This window comes from Syngnathoides biaculeatus, chromosome 2 (assembly GCF_019802595.1).
Source record: "Syngnathoides biaculeatus isolate LvHL_M chromosome 2, ASM1980259v1, whole genome shotgun sequence".
NCBI classification, from domain to species: domain Eukaryota; kingdom Metazoa; phylum Chordata; class Actinopteri; order Syngnathiformes; family Syngnathidae; genus Syngnathoides; species Syngnathoides biaculeatus.
The window spans coordinates 37,609,203-37,626,402 of record NC_084641.1 but is presented as its reverse complement, the minus strand read 5'-3'; the positions used below and the strand labels follow the sequence as shown (position 1 = coordinate 37,626,402).

The 17,200-nt window shown below is 40.1% G+C and overlaps 1 protein-coding gene across 2 annotated transcripts in view; it reads right to left on the bottom strand.

Moving 5' to 3' along the window:
* Window positions 1-17,200, bottom strand: part of LOC133491632 (interleukin-1 receptor accessory protein-like 1) — a 301,815-nt gene that overhangs the window by 26,762 nt on the left and 257,853 nt on the right. For both annotated transcript variants that reach the window (XM_061803009.1, XM_061803019.1), the window contains exon 7: window positions 1,572-1,704. In XM_061803009.1, coding sequence (XP_061658993.1) covers window positions 1,572-1,704 — 133 coding nt within the window. The remainder of the gene's footprint in view (window positions 1-1,571; window positions 1,705-17,200) is intronic.

Here is a 17,200-nt window from a genome sequence, read left to right as displayed (position 1 = left end):
AGAAATGGGTCCAAGCGGGATGGAAGAGTTGGCGGAAGGTGTCTGGTGTGTTATGTGACAGAAGGGCAAAGTTTATGAAACAGTGGTGAGGCCAAGCATGATGGACGGATTAGAGACGGTGCACTGAAGAGACAACAGGAAGCAGAACTGGAGGTGTCAGAAATGAAGATGTTGAGGTTCTCGCTCGGAGTGAACAGGTTGGATAGGATTAGAAATGAGCTAAATAGAGGGACATCCAAAGTTGGATGTTTTGGAGACAAGGTTAGAGAGAGCAGACTATGATGGTTTGGACATGTTCAGAGGCGAGAGAGTGAGCACATTGGTAGAAGGATGCTGAGGATGGAGCTGCCAGGCAAAAGAGCGAGAAGAAGACCAAAGAAAAGGTTGATGGATGTTGTGAGGGAGGACATGAGGACAGTGTGTGTTAGAGAGAAGGATGCTCGAGATAGGCTTAGATGGAAAAGAATGACATGCTGTGGCGACCCCTAACGGGACAAGCCGATAGAAAAATAAGAAGAATTAATGTTGCATGTTTTTGAGATGTGGGAGGAAACTGGAGTGCCCGGAAAAAACGCATACAGGCAGAGAACATGCAAACTCCATCACTATGTGACAGAAGAGTCTCTGCTAGGATGAAGGGCAAAGTTTATAAAACAATGGTGAGGCTGGCCATGTTGTACGGATTCGAGACGGTGGCACTGAAGAAACAACAGGAATAACAACAACAGAACTGAAGGTAGCAGAAATGAAGATGTTGAGGTTCTCACTCGGAGTGAGCAGGTTGGATAGGATTAGAAATGAGCTCATTAGAGGGACAGCCAACGTTGGATGTTTTGGAGACAATGTGTGTGATGATTAGCAGAAGCTAGTCAAGCTATGTGGATGGAAAATATTATTACATTTTAAAAATATATTATCTTATCAAATGATTGAAAAATATTATTTTCAATACACAAAGCTTTTGTTCCCACCTCACCTACAAATAACCTGGTCCATCTTACTTTCCGTATTCAAAGTCAAACTAGAAGTTTGCTACCCCTGCTCTAGAGACATATTTTCATCCTTCCTGGCTTATTTCCTGACAAATTTCTTTCCTCTATCATGCTGCCACCTTGAATTCTGTATGCTCTAATTGGTCTAATGTTTTTCATGACGAGAGTCGTGCTGAGAGTCGGAGAGAGCATGCTAGCAGGGGGATAGAGGTCTGCAAATGCCAGCCGCTAACTCCTCCACCCAGTGTTGTCATACTGCTCACAGTTAATTAGCCTTTTCATTTGGTGGTATTTGTCCACAATAGCGGACTCCTGCTTTACATGGACCTCCATGTTTTCCTCTTCAATGCTTTATCAGTTGACAAACAGCTTAAGAGACTCTTATATGGACACTTCTCTAAATAAGCTGCTGTTCTCACAAACAGAATGTCATTAAATTTGCTTTTTTTACACAATGTTTTCTCTGCACTCACTAATTCCTTCTCCACCTAACAGGCAGTAACATTTCTCATCCAACTGACAAAACTGTATTATATGTCATTTTATCTTCTTATAAAGTCCCGCCATAAAATAACTTACTTGATATCACTCTCTCGTACTCGCTCCTCATCCAGATCCTCAATAAACTTTTCTGCCTTCATCCAATAAATAAGTGGGCTGACGTCACCGCTGTAGCCAAAGAATGCTCTGCACGTCAAGTTGAGTGGCCTTCCTGTGGGATGACAGGGGAGAGGCGGTACGTTCAATGCTTAAATCTGTTATCCTATACATTCAGTCTGGAACAGCTACTAGTTTGGTGTGGTTGACAAACTTACAACCCCCAGAATCTGATAGCTCCAGAACTCCTACCAATTGATAAATACAATGAATTTGCTTATTTTAATGAATTTTTTCATTAGTGTTAATCCATCAGGTTAAATATCAACACAAATATGCAAAATGATAAAATTATACTACATCCAAAGCTACGAAGGGAAAACTCTATTACCATGTCAGAATTTGAAAGTTAACTTAAATCGTAGGAAAATCAATTTAGCAGCTGAAACCATCACTGAACTGTCTTGACTCAAAATCATCCGACTCTTTCTAAGCTATTGGGAAGTCTGTTCTAGCTGATTTGCAGCAAATCAATTCCTCACCTCAGTCTGGCGAGTTTTCCTAAAGCTCTTAGAGTAGCTGCCCTTTAAGCCTCTCCTAAAAAACAAGCAAACTATAGACTCAGCTCAAATCTTCGTTTCATGCCAAGATTGCTAAGAAAGTTATTTTTAATCAATTTAGCAATTTCTTGAACTTAATTGACTTTTTGAGAAATACCAATCAGGTTTACTAACTCGTCACAGTACAGAATCTGTTCTAAATTATTTAAGGTTTAATACTGACTTGGGAAAGATATCATTTTTGGTCTTGTTGGATCTCTTTGCAGCTTTTGATACGGTAGATCAGAATATACCGCTAAAGAGGTTGCAAACAGATAGGACTATCCTTAAAACCCAAAGGCCTGGTCTAAAACCTTGGTGTTCTGAGATATTCTGACCTGACTTTCAACAGTCATGTCAAATCAATGACTAAAATGGCATTTTACCATCTGAAGAACAGATACAGAGTGAAGGCTTGTATATGTCAAGCAGATCAGAAGAAGCTCATAACAAGTAGATTTGACTATTGTAATGCTGTTTTGACTGGGCTCACCAAAAACACTGGATTCCAGCCAGCTTTAGAAGAATTCAAAATGCTGCGACTGTTCTGTAAATCACTAAATCGTTTAGGTCCAGAAATGCTTATGGAATACAAACCCAGTAAGGCTGTGTTAGACTGCCTCAGATGAAATAGTGGAGCGCAGAGTCCAAAGGAAACATGATGAAGCAGCATTTAGCTATTATGCTGCACACAAATGGAAGTTGTAAGTTGTAAGTTGCCAACAGAGGTGAGGTCACCCCCAATTGGGAATGTTTTTAAAAACTCTTCTTTTTTCCCCTGTGCTTTTTAGATTATTTCCATATTGAAATTATATTTCTTGAACTATAAGATGTTTTTATACTTTTTGTACTTTTTTTCTCTTTTTCAAATATTAATTTCTTATCTGTTTTTCTTCTTTTAATCCAAAGCACATTGAGTTAGTTACCTTGAGTACGAAATGCATTATAGAAATAAATTTGCTTTGCTTTGACAGATGCAGTACTGGCCCATTAATCCCATTCAGGTGTAATCTGACCCATGAGCCCTTTTAAACTTGATATAATTCCCATTTTGCTTTTGGAGAGCACCCCACTATCGGGCTCCCAGCTTCCAGTTGTGCTTGATGACAAACAAGCGTAGACACAAAATCACCTAGAGGATATATATACTGAAGGCTTGTCCTCAATCTTCTCTTTTAGATAATGTTGGCATTTACCTTGACTGCCAGGGGATAGCACATGACCTCTATTTCCCCCACCATCTGTATTGGTACCCTTATGTTGTTTATGTGTGGGACAAACATGTTTATCAACCTCTTGTAGCTACAAGGTTTTGAATAGTTGTGGAAATAGGAATTTATTTATTTATTTTTATTTAACCTTTATTTAACCAAATACAGCAATTGAGAACAGATTTTTTTGTATTTTTGGTCAGGCCAAGACAGTAAAACAGTGCAAAACAAAAATAAATGCAAAAAAAAAAAAAAACAAGCTGTAAAATATGATGTCCACAAAGCAAAGCAAAAGCAACGGAAGTTTGTTTGTATAGAGGATTTCATACACAAGAGTTTGAGGTGGAAAACCTTCAGACACCTGACCTCAACCTAACCAAACGTCTTAGGGATGAACTACAAAATAGATTTTTCCACTGAGCTCCTAGATTAATCTGAGCTGTTATAGCTGAAAATGATTAATCAAGAAAATATTTTCAGAAGTAGGATTTATGGTAGTTTCTGGCCTACAAGCCGTAACTTTTTTTCACGCTCTTTCAACCCTGCGGTTTTTGCGGTGATCCGGCTGATTTGTGTATTTTTTCAAGGAAGAATGAGACCGGTGGAATATATGTCCCAAGGAAGTGACTTTTACCCTGTTAGCCCTGTTAGCGCTGCGCTTGTGTTAGCGCTGTGCTAGTGCGTGCCTGCTGTGTTACAGGTGCGCTCTGTAGGCTGGGAATTATGGTATATGGTATATCACATACGGGCCTGATGGCAACTCAGGAATTCTATGAAGAAGCCGCTGCATTTATGCTCAAGGAAGCACTGGTGGTTGCCCATTTAGTACTTTAAAAAGGCGATTCAGCTAATATTTGTTAGAATTCTGGCTCCTCGACAGTAAGGTGCAGCAGTGACATTGGAGATCACAATTCTGTATAATTGGTTGCACTTGCTACTTGGGAAATGATAAGGATCTGTTGAAAGTGAAAACGTGAACAAATGATTTTAAGTTCATGAAAGGCAAAGCTGGGCGAATGGTGATTTGCAGTATGTGTTAGGACTCACAACAAATACAAGGGTTGCATCAATCTGTCTTTGCTCTAATAAAACATTATTTTGACACATTGTAATTTCTCAAGTCCACTCGGGAGCTCTCTGATGTTACAAAGAAAAAGCTGCACAAAAACGAAACAAACATAAACAAAGTCGGGCATAAAAAAAACAAGCCAAAACAAGAAAAAAACATACACAAGCTGATTCTTTTATGGGACAGTGACTAAACAGCATCTCATGTCGCTGATTGCACAATGTCACTCCACAAGTTGCCAAACCAGTTTGTACAGTAGATGGTCTACTGTATCTGAACATATGGCAAAGACAGAATAAGATTTGTAGTAGTTTATGGTAATTACACAGCTGATAACTGTGGAAAACCAGACAAACAACAAAAAAAAAATCACTAAGAAAAACATTGTTCTTTAATGGTTTGGTGCACAAAGTTGCAGGTACTCTAACGCCACCTATATTGGATCTAAACAAGGAATGATTGCCCTGAAAAAAAGCCAGCCCTGGAATAAACAGGAATAACACTTCAGAAGTGAGATTTCCTTTTTGAGAGGCTCATCAGTAATGGGGTCACATGCAACTAACTTGCCCCGTTCTTGGCAAGGGAGGAAGCAATTAAAGAGAAAAGCTACACAAGAACAGCAAAGTAATGGTGAGAGTGAGTCTGAAACCTTTAGTATGGCATGGGTGATTCGAAAATTGAGATTCTAGACTTGTTTGAAAAAACAGTGAGACTGAGGTGAAGAAAGAAATATATAAGTGGGTGAAGATAGAAAAATATAAAATCGTGAAGATTGAGCACCGCAGAAATTTGCATATCAAGGTGTTTATAGTGGATCTCAAGTTGTTCACATTAGACTAAGATCACTGAAAGCACAGAACCTCTTGCAACCAGAGAGAAATTCCTGAAAATATTGCAATGCCCTGAGTGCTTACGGTGACGATCCCCTAGATCAGGGGCGGGCAAAAGTTTTGGCTCAAGGGCCACATTGACATATAAAATTCGACAGACGGTCGGGGTCAGGAAAAGTTACGATACAAAAAAAAAAAAAACCCAGTACATATGAAACATAAACGGCAAAAAGCATTAAAGTTTTAACATACTTTTTTTTTTTTTTTAAATGAGAACAGTGTTGTTGGTCACCCATTTTAGGTTTTGCATTGAAGTCTGCCCGGAATCCTGTTGTGGCAATTCTCAGAACAGATCTGTGGTATTAATCACTCCTCTGGGATCCGTGGGGTGCTTTGTTGATGTTCATCACACCTAAAGTCTGTTCACACACATACGTTGAGCCAAGCAACACTAGCATCTTCTGTGCCATCTTCTGGATGTTTGGAAACTTAATGATACTCATCCAGTTTCAGGGAGTTGAACTTGTCCTTGAACACCATGTCACATTGGAGATCAATCAGTTCCAACTGCAACTCCTGTGGCACTGTTTCCGGGTTGTGTGAGAAGGGACATGGCACCGGTTTAAGTACCTTGTCCTTTTTTACAAAATCACAAAACCAACAGCAGAATTCCTCAAGCAGGTTGATGCAGTGATTTCCTACATTTTTTTCACATGTTGTCGGGCTTCTTTTAACATAGCCATTGTGGGAAATGAGCAAGCGACTTGTCTGACATTTGCATCGAAAATAAAATCAGCTTGGTTTTGAAAGCTCTGTTTTCTCACATTTCATGCACAAAGGGGGGTTAAAAAAGCTAAAGTAAAAGCTAAATCACAAAGCCAATCTGTGTCATTCAGCTCAGAAAAATTATCAGTACATTCTCAAGTAGCTCCAAAAATGAAATAATCTCCAGTTTGAACTCCCACACACATTGACATACTTTTCCCAAACTTAACCAGCGGACATGAGAATGTAATTTGTCTCATTAGCATTAGGTCTTCAAGAAAATTAATTAACTGACGATGGTGAAGTCCACTCACTCGGATAAAGTTAACAAGTTTCACAACTGCATTAACTACGTACATGGTCAAGCTGCAGCACGAATTTACACAGTGCTTCTTGGTGACTTATGCAATGTAGCAAAATTACCTCCTTTTCAGCGTTGACCTCTTTCACCCAGTCCTAAATTCTCTTGAGCATCCTGACGTTTTATTCCTGTCAAATTTGGTGATCCACCTGTGATAATCTAGGCGAACGTACTCCAAGATAACTTGTGTGGTATGGCCGCTAACATGCTGTTAAATAAATCCTCACCCCATGTTTTTCCTCTGAGGGATTCTATGTCCCAAAACTCCTCTGTTATCTAAAAACTATCATATTCTGATAAAGATTCAAAGATGAGCAATATCATTGCTTTCATCCAGCGCCAAATAATGTAATGTAATATTGTAAATGACTGCACTTTTTTGTTTAGCTTGCTAGTTAAGTATTTGTCAATTACTTCAATACGGCAAGTCACTGACCGGCGTGATAAGCTAATTTTTTCAAATTTGTCGTTGCTCTCGGGACATAAAATACTTGCTGTCTCTAATATGCACTCTTTAAGAAACTCCCCTGCGGAGAATGGCTTGCTGGATTTTGCTAGTTTAAACGCCATTAAATAACTTGGCTTCGTGCTTGCTTCTTAGATGGATGTTGCTCGTATAAATGTATTTTGACGAGCCTGCAAGTGAGCTACCAACTTGCCAGCGGCAGCCGTGTGTTCTTGTGTTGAAATGTTGCTGGTGTAATTAGCATGTTTGGTGGAAAAGTGACGGCTTTTAAAACTGCAACGGTTTCTTGACATGGCCTTGGATTGGACTTCAGTAAAAAAGAATTTAGGGATCAATTCTTTCTTAAACACCAAGCACTCATTGTTGACTTTACTTTTCTTTGACGTTGCTGCAGAAGAGTTCTGAGCTGATCAGTACAAGAGGAGCAATAATTGGTAGTTGCTCTATCTCAAATTCTTCCAGGGTACAGGCTCTGCAAAATTAAGTCACTGGGCTACTCCTCCACCAAGTGTTCAAATGCCTGTCATTACATGGCAAAATTAAATTAATGCAATAATTCACATGAAACCTTAATTCTGTACCAATATTTGGAGGGCCGTCATAAAAAGACCAACGGGCCGCATCTGGTCTGCAGGCTGTAGTTTGCCCACCACTACCCTAGATATTGAAGTGTTACATACTGTAAGCTCCAGACCCCTATAATAGCCATGGCTAGGAGCACACTCCTGACAGCAGATGTCCCTTTTAAATTGATACGCTGAAGAGCATTTCTCCGTTGTTTATTTATGCTTGCACCTCTAAAACTACACTTTCTGTTGCTGCGTGCATGCTCAGTCTTCTGTAGTCATACTGGGGCAGTGTACTTCATTATTATCGCCCACAGTTAATTACTCAGTATCAGCTAACACAAATACTGTTTCGGATGTTCACAAGTGGCAATCTTAAAACTGAAATACGAGAAGTTCCAATAGTCCTGCTTTCTGATGGTCCATTTTGGTAAGAACAATCTGTCTGCAAAGACATATTCCATCACTGAATCATCCATGTTGATTAGACAAGTAAGCAAATAAGCACAATAGTGGAAACATGAGGATGACATTTGTGAAGATTAAGAGCCGCTGGAAGGAATAATTGTGATCATAATTATCATACATCTGCTTCCAATAAAGAAATGCTTTGCTCTGCTCTAGATAACGTGGCAGCCTCCTAGCCGGAGATTGCAAGAACAAAAACATCTAATCATCAGAACTGTAAGAACTGCTGCCTGTTAAAGAAATAATGACCACACATGTATTCAGCAATCTTCCACACATGCACACGCACATGAACAAACATGTACACTTTGTTTCCAACTGTTTTGCTTGCTGTCTCCTTTTTGTAACATCCATGTAAATAAGAGGCGTCTTAAAACTAAATAAATAGAGGTGCTGAGGATAGGATAATCAGAGAGTGTAATGGTGAATTGTACAAAACAGTTCCTCTCCTCTCTGCTCGCGAGACTTGAACTGGTGTCTTTGCTTCCTTTTTTGTCCTGTTTAATGTACTTTCTCACAGCAGCAGGGAGTTCAAGGGTTAATATCGCGCACTTCTGCTAGATTTAGGAAACAAGCAAATTTTTCTGCCATTGGAAGAGTAAAATAAAACAACAATCAACCATTTGAAGAATATAGAACTGGAATGACTGCATGTTTTAAAGCAAACAGTGGCATTCCTGAAGATCACACTGCAAGGAGTGTGTATCAAGGGCAATTAAAAAATGCTCTTCATGTGAATTAAAATAATCCTATAAAACAGTGGATTGAAAAACATTGGGTTGACAAACCGACTGGCAGCCTGTAACAATACGTTAACTAAGCACTACATGCAGAAAGAGTGCTATAAAATAAAAAAAACAAAATTGACACCTTTCTGACAGAGAAATAAGATGAGGAAGAGAGCAGCCATCTCCCCATCAACAATGTCACAACTAATGCTTCCAAAATGCAACTTTTTAATTTGTCCCATACGTTTGTTGGGAAGAGATGGCTTGCTGAAACTAGGACTGGTCTTAATTCCCTCTCTGACAGGAAATATAGAAGTACAAATAAAAAAAGGAATTACTGGGAGGACAGTTAAATATCTTACAAAATAGGAATCCAGCACTCTAATATTACACTTTAGATATTCCAAATAAACCTCCCACCAGAACAGGAGATTTCTTGCTGCAAACGGCTCGAGACATGATTGAACAACCACAAAATGACGTAGGAAGTGACTCATTGCATGTGACTATGTAGTGTAAGATACTGTAAACTTATAACAGCCCACACCAGACAAAATCATGATTGATAATCTGTACTCAGATGGTGGTGTCGTGGTGGTGGCAGGAACAAGACTGACTGACAAACTAAATGCACTACACAAGGAATGGACACCACCACACACATCATTACAACGGGAGTAGAAGAGTTTGGGACAATTTGTTTTGGTAGTACGAAATGTTCCTGATTGAACAGAAAAAGAACCAAATTTGGATTGGGACGACTGAACTGTACAGACAATATCTTATTGGACAGTCTTAAACAATTTGAGACCAGATGCTGCTGTATTCACGGTAGTATCACAATCTACACAGACAATACTGGAAAAATAGAGGAATCGCGACAACTACAGGGAACACAGTGACACATGCAGAGCTACTACAAAATTTGCTCATAGCAGTTCAATTACCAAAAGAAATAGCCATATGTAAATGTGCAGTACACACATCAAATACAGACAAAGAATCATTAGGAAATGGATTTACAGATAAAACAGCAAAAGAAGCAGCAGCCAAAACCTTTATGGGATTAGCTGACCATGTAGCAAATGAAGACATTCTTTGAGATGATGTGTTAAACAAAATGCAACAACAAAGCTTACCAGCAGAACTAAAAATGTGGTAAAAATAAGGTACTACATTACAAAATGGGAATTATGTCAGCACAGATACAAAATAAAAATATTCTACCAAAAACATTTTTTAATTGGGCGGCAATCTTGAGCCGTGGGAAGTCTCAGGTCTCAACAGGGGGAATGGTAGCCCTGGTACAAAGGCATTACATGATCCATGGATTTAACTTGTATGCATATTTTTGTAGGGCTTGTTTGATCTGTGTGCGACATAATCCACAAGGGAATGTGCATCCAAAACATGGTCAGTTTCCTCAAACTACACATCCATTCATCCCTCCATCCATTTTCTTAGCCGCTTATCCTCACAAGGGTTGCGGGGAGGGCTGGAGCCTATCCCAGCTGTCAACGGGCAGAGGCAAGGTACACCCTGACCTGGTTGCCAGCAAATTGCAGGTCACATGGAGACAAACAGCCGCACTCACAATCACACGTAGGGGCAATTTGGACACAATGATAGATTTAGTCTAACTATACACACATTACAAGCACGTAAGGGCCTCATTCCATTCAAAACACTGTTTGGGAGACCATACAAATTACCAATATTTTCCACACAATGAGAGATAGACGAATGATGAAGAAAAAAGAAAAAACACAGAAGTGGGTCCCATTCAGGAGTTATTAACAACCCCAAACAGCTTAAAAAATTGCAAAAAGGGGTACTTGAGTTCATTTGTTCATTGTAGGAAAGATTTTGCTTTTGAAACCATTGTTAACACAAACAAAACTAATTTTTTTTTATTGGGCACTTGTAAGATAGCTGTTCTCATTCCCACTGCCAAGGTCGCTGTAGTCCGGTTACACATGGGAGTGAGACTGCTGTCATAATGGTGACTAAACAGTTAAATTTTGCTGTTGGGTGTTGGATAAAAAGCTACCCGTTATTTTAATTTTTCTGTTCGAGTGGTACCTGTGGGAACCACTCAAGGTCCCACCCCCCCAAAAAAAATAAAATAAAAACAAAACAAATTGGATAACTACATACAAAAAACATGTCCAATAGATTGTGTTGTTTGCACAGATCCAGAGATAATACCAATGCTATTAATTGATAATGAATGCAAAAAAAAAAAAAGTTGGGGGATTCTGTGTATCCATTAACTTCTTTTGAAAAAAAAAACAAAACATTGTTTTCTAATGGTGTGTCACTAGGAAATTTCACATGCATCAATTTGATAGGACTAGAAACAAATTGGGAATTTTATCAGCTTTAATGTGTAAAGCCATTTTTGTGCCATTGTCATGGTGGTGCGGCAGTAACTGTCTTTTTGATTTTTTTACGCCGGATGCCTTTCCTGACGCAACCCTTCTGCATTTATTCGGAAAGAGAGCTGCAGCCAATCCTAGCTAACTTCGGGCAGCGGCAGACTACACCCCGAACTGGTCGCCAGCCAGTCGCAGTGCAGATATCGACACCATCACTGAGCGGGAATCGATCCCACGCTGCCTTCACTCAAAATATCCCTCTGAGGGAAACCCGCACTACAACGTGGCCCGTAAGAGAAATGAGTTTGACATCCCTGCACTACACCATCAGAAAAAAAAGTAACAAGTTACTGCGCTTTCATAACCTTATTACTGCCATTTGTCTATTCATCCTATGTCTGTTTATGAATTAACATCTACTGTACATGCAGTTTTACCCGAACACTGGCATAGACTGAGCAAGAGCTGAATGACATGGACAAAATAGCAGAAAGAAACACGTGGATACACCTTACACACTGTAAAAGGTCATCTCAGCTGGGTCAGCCAAGTGGAAAGGTGAACAAAGTCCAGGATACGGTGGGTGCAGATTTATAGTATCTGAAAATACCTGAAGGCTGGTGAAGATTTAAAAGGCACTTGACTCATTTAGGGGTGACTTGGTCAACGTGACTTCAAAATGGCTAAATAATATGATAGCATGTTGGGCTGCAACATTGACAGCCGTAATGATATTTTTGTTCATATGCTACTTTTGGACACCTGTAAAGCTGACAAAAATACATAACAGAACCAATAATTATACTCAGTCAACTATGCCTACCACACATAACATAAAGAGGCGCAACCTCATTTCAAATAACATTGGTAAACAACTAAGCGGGAGTCACCGAGGCATGAGAGGAGGACTCCATGTGTGCCTCCCAATGAATCAGTTTTCAATCACTTTTTCAATTCCTTGACAGAGTCTAATTGCTGGGGATTCCATCTTTGGGCTTATGCTAAATGAAACCCCCACTTTCTTCCCACCATTTGCCAATTTAATGCTCCCTTAAACCCGAATGCCATACAAAAGAGTACGTATACTATGGAGGGAGTATTTTAACTGAAAAAGCCTGAGGAACATTTTTTCATTATTATGATTATCTTTTATACAAATAGGAAACAAAACAGGTTGTTATTAATGTAGAATGCAGCTAATGAGTTAAACTATAGTTACATCACATGCTTGGGCCCTGGGCCACTAATGCGTATCATTCCAACAGAAATCCCAACACAATGTACCCTGGAAGTAATGACTAAAACAACTCCGAACACCACTTGTCAGAAATGGAAAAGTGTTTATCCAACAACTAAGGCAGTAAATGATAAACTGATATTTTCTACTAATGTTGCATTGGCTAATTTCTCCTGTGTGAGCTTTGCAGGGACAGATTGTAAGGTGGGAAGTCTCAACAAAACATGGTGTCATGATATCCATCTGCAAACTGCCCCACTGCTCCCATGCAGCGATGTGTTGTGGTGGTGTGTTGGTCAAAAGTTGTATGACACACTGGTAAATGCAGCAGGAATGTGTGCACTGGTATCACTGCTCTTATCTGTGACTGTGTTTCCATCCAAAGCAGAGGATATACAATTGGCCGCATCCATCTTTGGACCTCCCCTTGGGTTCTCCCGAAGGCGAAGGTCCTCTTGAAAAGATGGAGATCTGACAGACATTGATGCAAATGACATCCCAACGGCATACCAGATGAGTATAAGTTGCTTAACGAGATTGCTGCAGGATGGGAATCCATCTTGTTATGGATAACTCTGAATAAAAATTTTAACAGAATCAACTACATACATTACAATGTACAGAAACTTCGGAATTATACGGAAGCAGGCTTTATTGCCATAAGGGAACAACCAGATGCAACCTCACTCATGATGTTCCAGAACTGCATAGCGGTCGACATGCTCCTGGCCGAGAAGGGTGGCGACTGCTCAATGTTTGGTGACCAGTGTTCTTTATTCCAAATATCACAGCACCTGATGGGTCACTCACAAGGGCTATTCAAGGCCTCCGCACCCTGAACCACAAGATGAAGGAGCACTCTAGTGTAAACACATCAGCCTGGTCTGAGTGGTGGAAAAAAAAGTTTGGCAAATCTAAAAACTTGGTGTTCTCTGTCCTAGTTTCTATAGCTGTTTGCAGCTATTCTTGCATTGTGTGGATGTTGTTGTATTCCCTGCATAAAGGCATCACTTAACCAACTTATAACCACTGCTCTTGCCCCGACAAATTCAAAATTGGCAGAAATATATCCACTATTGGCACAACAGGGTAATGACAGTGATATTGTTGACCACGATGATGACGTTATGTCTTCTCTTCCAGACCTGTTCTGTGATCCAGAAGATTACAAGTAATTAGTGCTATATTTTCTTCAGAGTGTAACTATGTAGAATAAAGCCAAAAGGGTGATCTATTAGATGATGTGAGGATTTGAGCAAATGTAGGATAAACGGGAGTATAATGTAGAAATAATTGTAAATAGAATAAAGTAACTGCTTCTGACTGCAAAGAAGAAATGCTTTGCTCTGCTCCAATTCAGTTACTGCTCTGCCTGCAATGAAGAAATGGTTTGCTCTGCTCCAATTCAGTTACTGCTCTGCCTGCAATGAAGAATGCTTTGCTCTGCTCTAGAAAACGTGGTCGCAAATGTAGGATAAACAGGGGGCTCCGATGAATTCCGACCTGACCATCAACATATAAAATCATATTGGTAAAACTGACTTTTACCATCTGAAGAACATATATAGAGTGAAGGGTTGCATGTGTCAAGCAGACCAGGAGAAGCTCATTCATGCTTTTATCTCAAGTAGACTTGACTATTGTAATGACGTGGTTTATACCACCAGTGCTTTAGTTAGTAACACAGTCTGGCCAACATAGAGCAAAGATGAGCCAGACATGGGGCTTATGTTTACTCTCGATAATAATGGCAAAAGTAAAAAAAGAAATGCTGTTGCTTTAAAATAAGATGATGTGTAATGTTAAGTTGTTAGGATGAAAGCACTGACAATACAGTGCACAAAAAGCTAATTCTGTACTTTAAAAATAGGAGGCAACACAACATTAAACTTAAAACCGTTTGGGAACATCATTCAGCTTTCAAAATGCATTGCCAAAGATATCCTGAAACCAATAATTCAGTTTTACACCAAGAAAATCAGACGCGGATATCATTGTGGATTCAAAAATGAATAAAAGAAACAAATTTGGAACCGACCTTTCAAATTTATAGTTCATAGTTGACTTGGTTTGGTGAGCAATGTATTTTTTTACTTGTTGACATATTCATTGTAAGTTTTCAAAAAAACACATAAATATTTCTTAAAAATGTTCTGATGGGAATGTAAATGCTGTAACCTGAATCTTTGACTGAGCCATCTAAATTGAATGGATGACACTGATCTGACCACAGTGCATACGTCTGATGTTGCTCACAGTGGTCAAAGGAAGTGCTCACAGACATAGTGTTTTTGCTCAGACATGTAAAAAATTCCAGGGAATGTTGACATTAGCCAATCGTCCATCTCATCACCTGATTCAGGTGTGCCGGGTAATTCGATTGCACGCACATAAAGGCGTGTGCTAGCAAAGGTGGCCTCCTATTTACGCTCTCTCTTTTGCTTTCTATGACCCCCCCCAAGACCATGAGCGGTTGGCGGCTTGAAAAGTAGATCTTGGGGTAAAAAAGTCTGAGCACCCATGCACTAGACACACAGAGGAGGGTGGACGAATCTCCCGAACATGTAGTACGTGGCTACTACTGCGTGTCCTCTCCTTTTCATTAAAATAACAATTGACTAATGAACCACGAGTCAAAAATTTTGATATCCGCTTTGATATGTTGATGTGCTTCAATTTAAATCCATCCATCTGTTTTCTTAGCCGCTTATCTTAACAAGGGTCACAGGGAGTGCTGGAGGCTATCCCAGCTGTCAACAGGCAGCAGGCAGGGTACACCCAGAACTGGTTGCCAGCCAATCACATGGCACATGGAGACAGACAAACAGCCGCACTCACAATCAAGCCTGGGGGCAATTTAGAGTGTCCAATGAATGTTGCATGTTTTTGGGATGTGGGAGGAAACCAGAGTGCCCAGAGGAAACACCTTCAGGCACGGGGAGAACATGCAAACTCCACACAGGCGGGCCCAGGATCGAACCCAGGACCTCAGAACTGTGAGGCCAACATTTTCTAGCCGAGACCCTGTGCCCAATTTGAATTCAGTCTTAATCTGAAATATGAACCTCAATCTCGCAGGGCTGAGTATTGGTTACTGTATGCTTACTGTATGTTGTGAGTTATAAAAATACATGGGATTTACCGTGTGGGGTCATTAACCACATTACCCTCATCATCACCACCCATGAGAGAGCAATGTAACCCATGATTACAGTGACTCCCCTCAAATGGGCTGAGGCCCTTGGCGCCAATTCCTCTGCATTTTTTGCCACTGGGCATCCACATCACAACCACCTTAATGTCTAAGAACTTTTTTTTTTTAGCTCAGCATGTGTGCGCTCTTCTGACCCCACAGCATTGGCAGTTGCACACATGCTATTCCATTCACTCCACTTTCGCTTGTTGTTAACGCCGGAGAACAGCATATCGAAGAGGATTTTCTTGTGCACCTCCACTTCATTGAATAACTTCACAGCCAGAAAAATTATTTCCTTATTACCTTCCTAATTGTCCTTTTTTTTCCTGATCATGGAGCGACTGAGATATCAGGTGCAGGTTTAACTTAAAAATCCATCCATGAATAGATACATCTATCCATTTTCAACACTGCTTATCCTGCTCAGGGTCACGGGGCGAACATAGACGTCGTCAAAGAGTCACTTACTCTTCATTTAAATATGATTTGCATATTTAAATCTAGGGAGGTGGTAAGGAGAGGTTGGCTACTCCAACATGTGCACTCAATTGACCCCTCTGTGGATGTTGCGCAATCCGTGTCACTGACCAATCAGAGGCCAGAGATCTGCATAATATCGGACTCAAATATCAGACAACGCTGGCTGGATGGTCCAGTATAGCTTCTGGTGGCGTTTTATCGCGTATTTGGGTTCTTTAACAATAGATATGGTTCAGAGGTGTAGTCACGGACTTTATAATAGTGACGACAGGTATCCTGAAAGGCTAGTTGGTGGAGTTCAATTCGTACCCTTTCCAAAACCGAAGACCCAGTACGAAAAATGTCTTTGATGGATCAAACTTTGTGTAAGACCGCATCATCAACTGAATCCATCTAAAATCAACTGGAACAGAAGACCGAGTACGAAAAATGTCTTTGATGGATAAAACTTTGAGGAAGATCGCATGATCAACTGAATCCATCAACCGGAACAGATATGTTTGCACGAAGGTAAGTCCTATATTTGATTTTCAATACATGTCCCATATAAATGAATTAGCAGTTCTTCGCTTGCATAATATAGCTACGTGTGAATGACAGACACACTTGATCTGTGTTGAGTGATATTTTGCGATGATCTGACGGCACAAACGTGTCTCTTTTTGGCGGCTACCGAGCTAAGCTAAACCAGACTATGTTTGCACGAAGGTATGCCCTATATTTGATTTTCAATACATGTCTCATATAAATGAATTAGCAGTTCTTCGCTTTCATAACATAGCTACGTGTGAATGATTGACACACTTGATCCGTGTTGAGCGATATTTTGCGATGATCTGACTGCACAAATGTGTCTCTTTGTTGGCGGTGAGCTAAGCTAAACCGGACTAGCAGTCCTAAAAGCCTTCGACGTGCACCAAGACACCAAGACTGAAGGAAGGATGTTTGAGGACACTAAAGTAGTGATTGTCGTACTCAGTCGGGACTTACGTAGGTTCGGCACTAATTCAAGAATAATTATTGAGGGGAGCGTGTGACGTTACACAAAGAAAACGAGAGAAACAACTCGTAAATCAAGCCGCCCCTTCTTTTCCTTCATACGGCGGTTCAGAAACGGCTATACAGATACACATACAGATTCTGCACACAAGTGTGATATGTAACACGAAAATAGGAAACTGTCAATGACGAATTCGTCTTTGGGTCATAATATATTATATTATGTGGCTTCTCGGTCTTCCTCTGACTCTGGAAAGA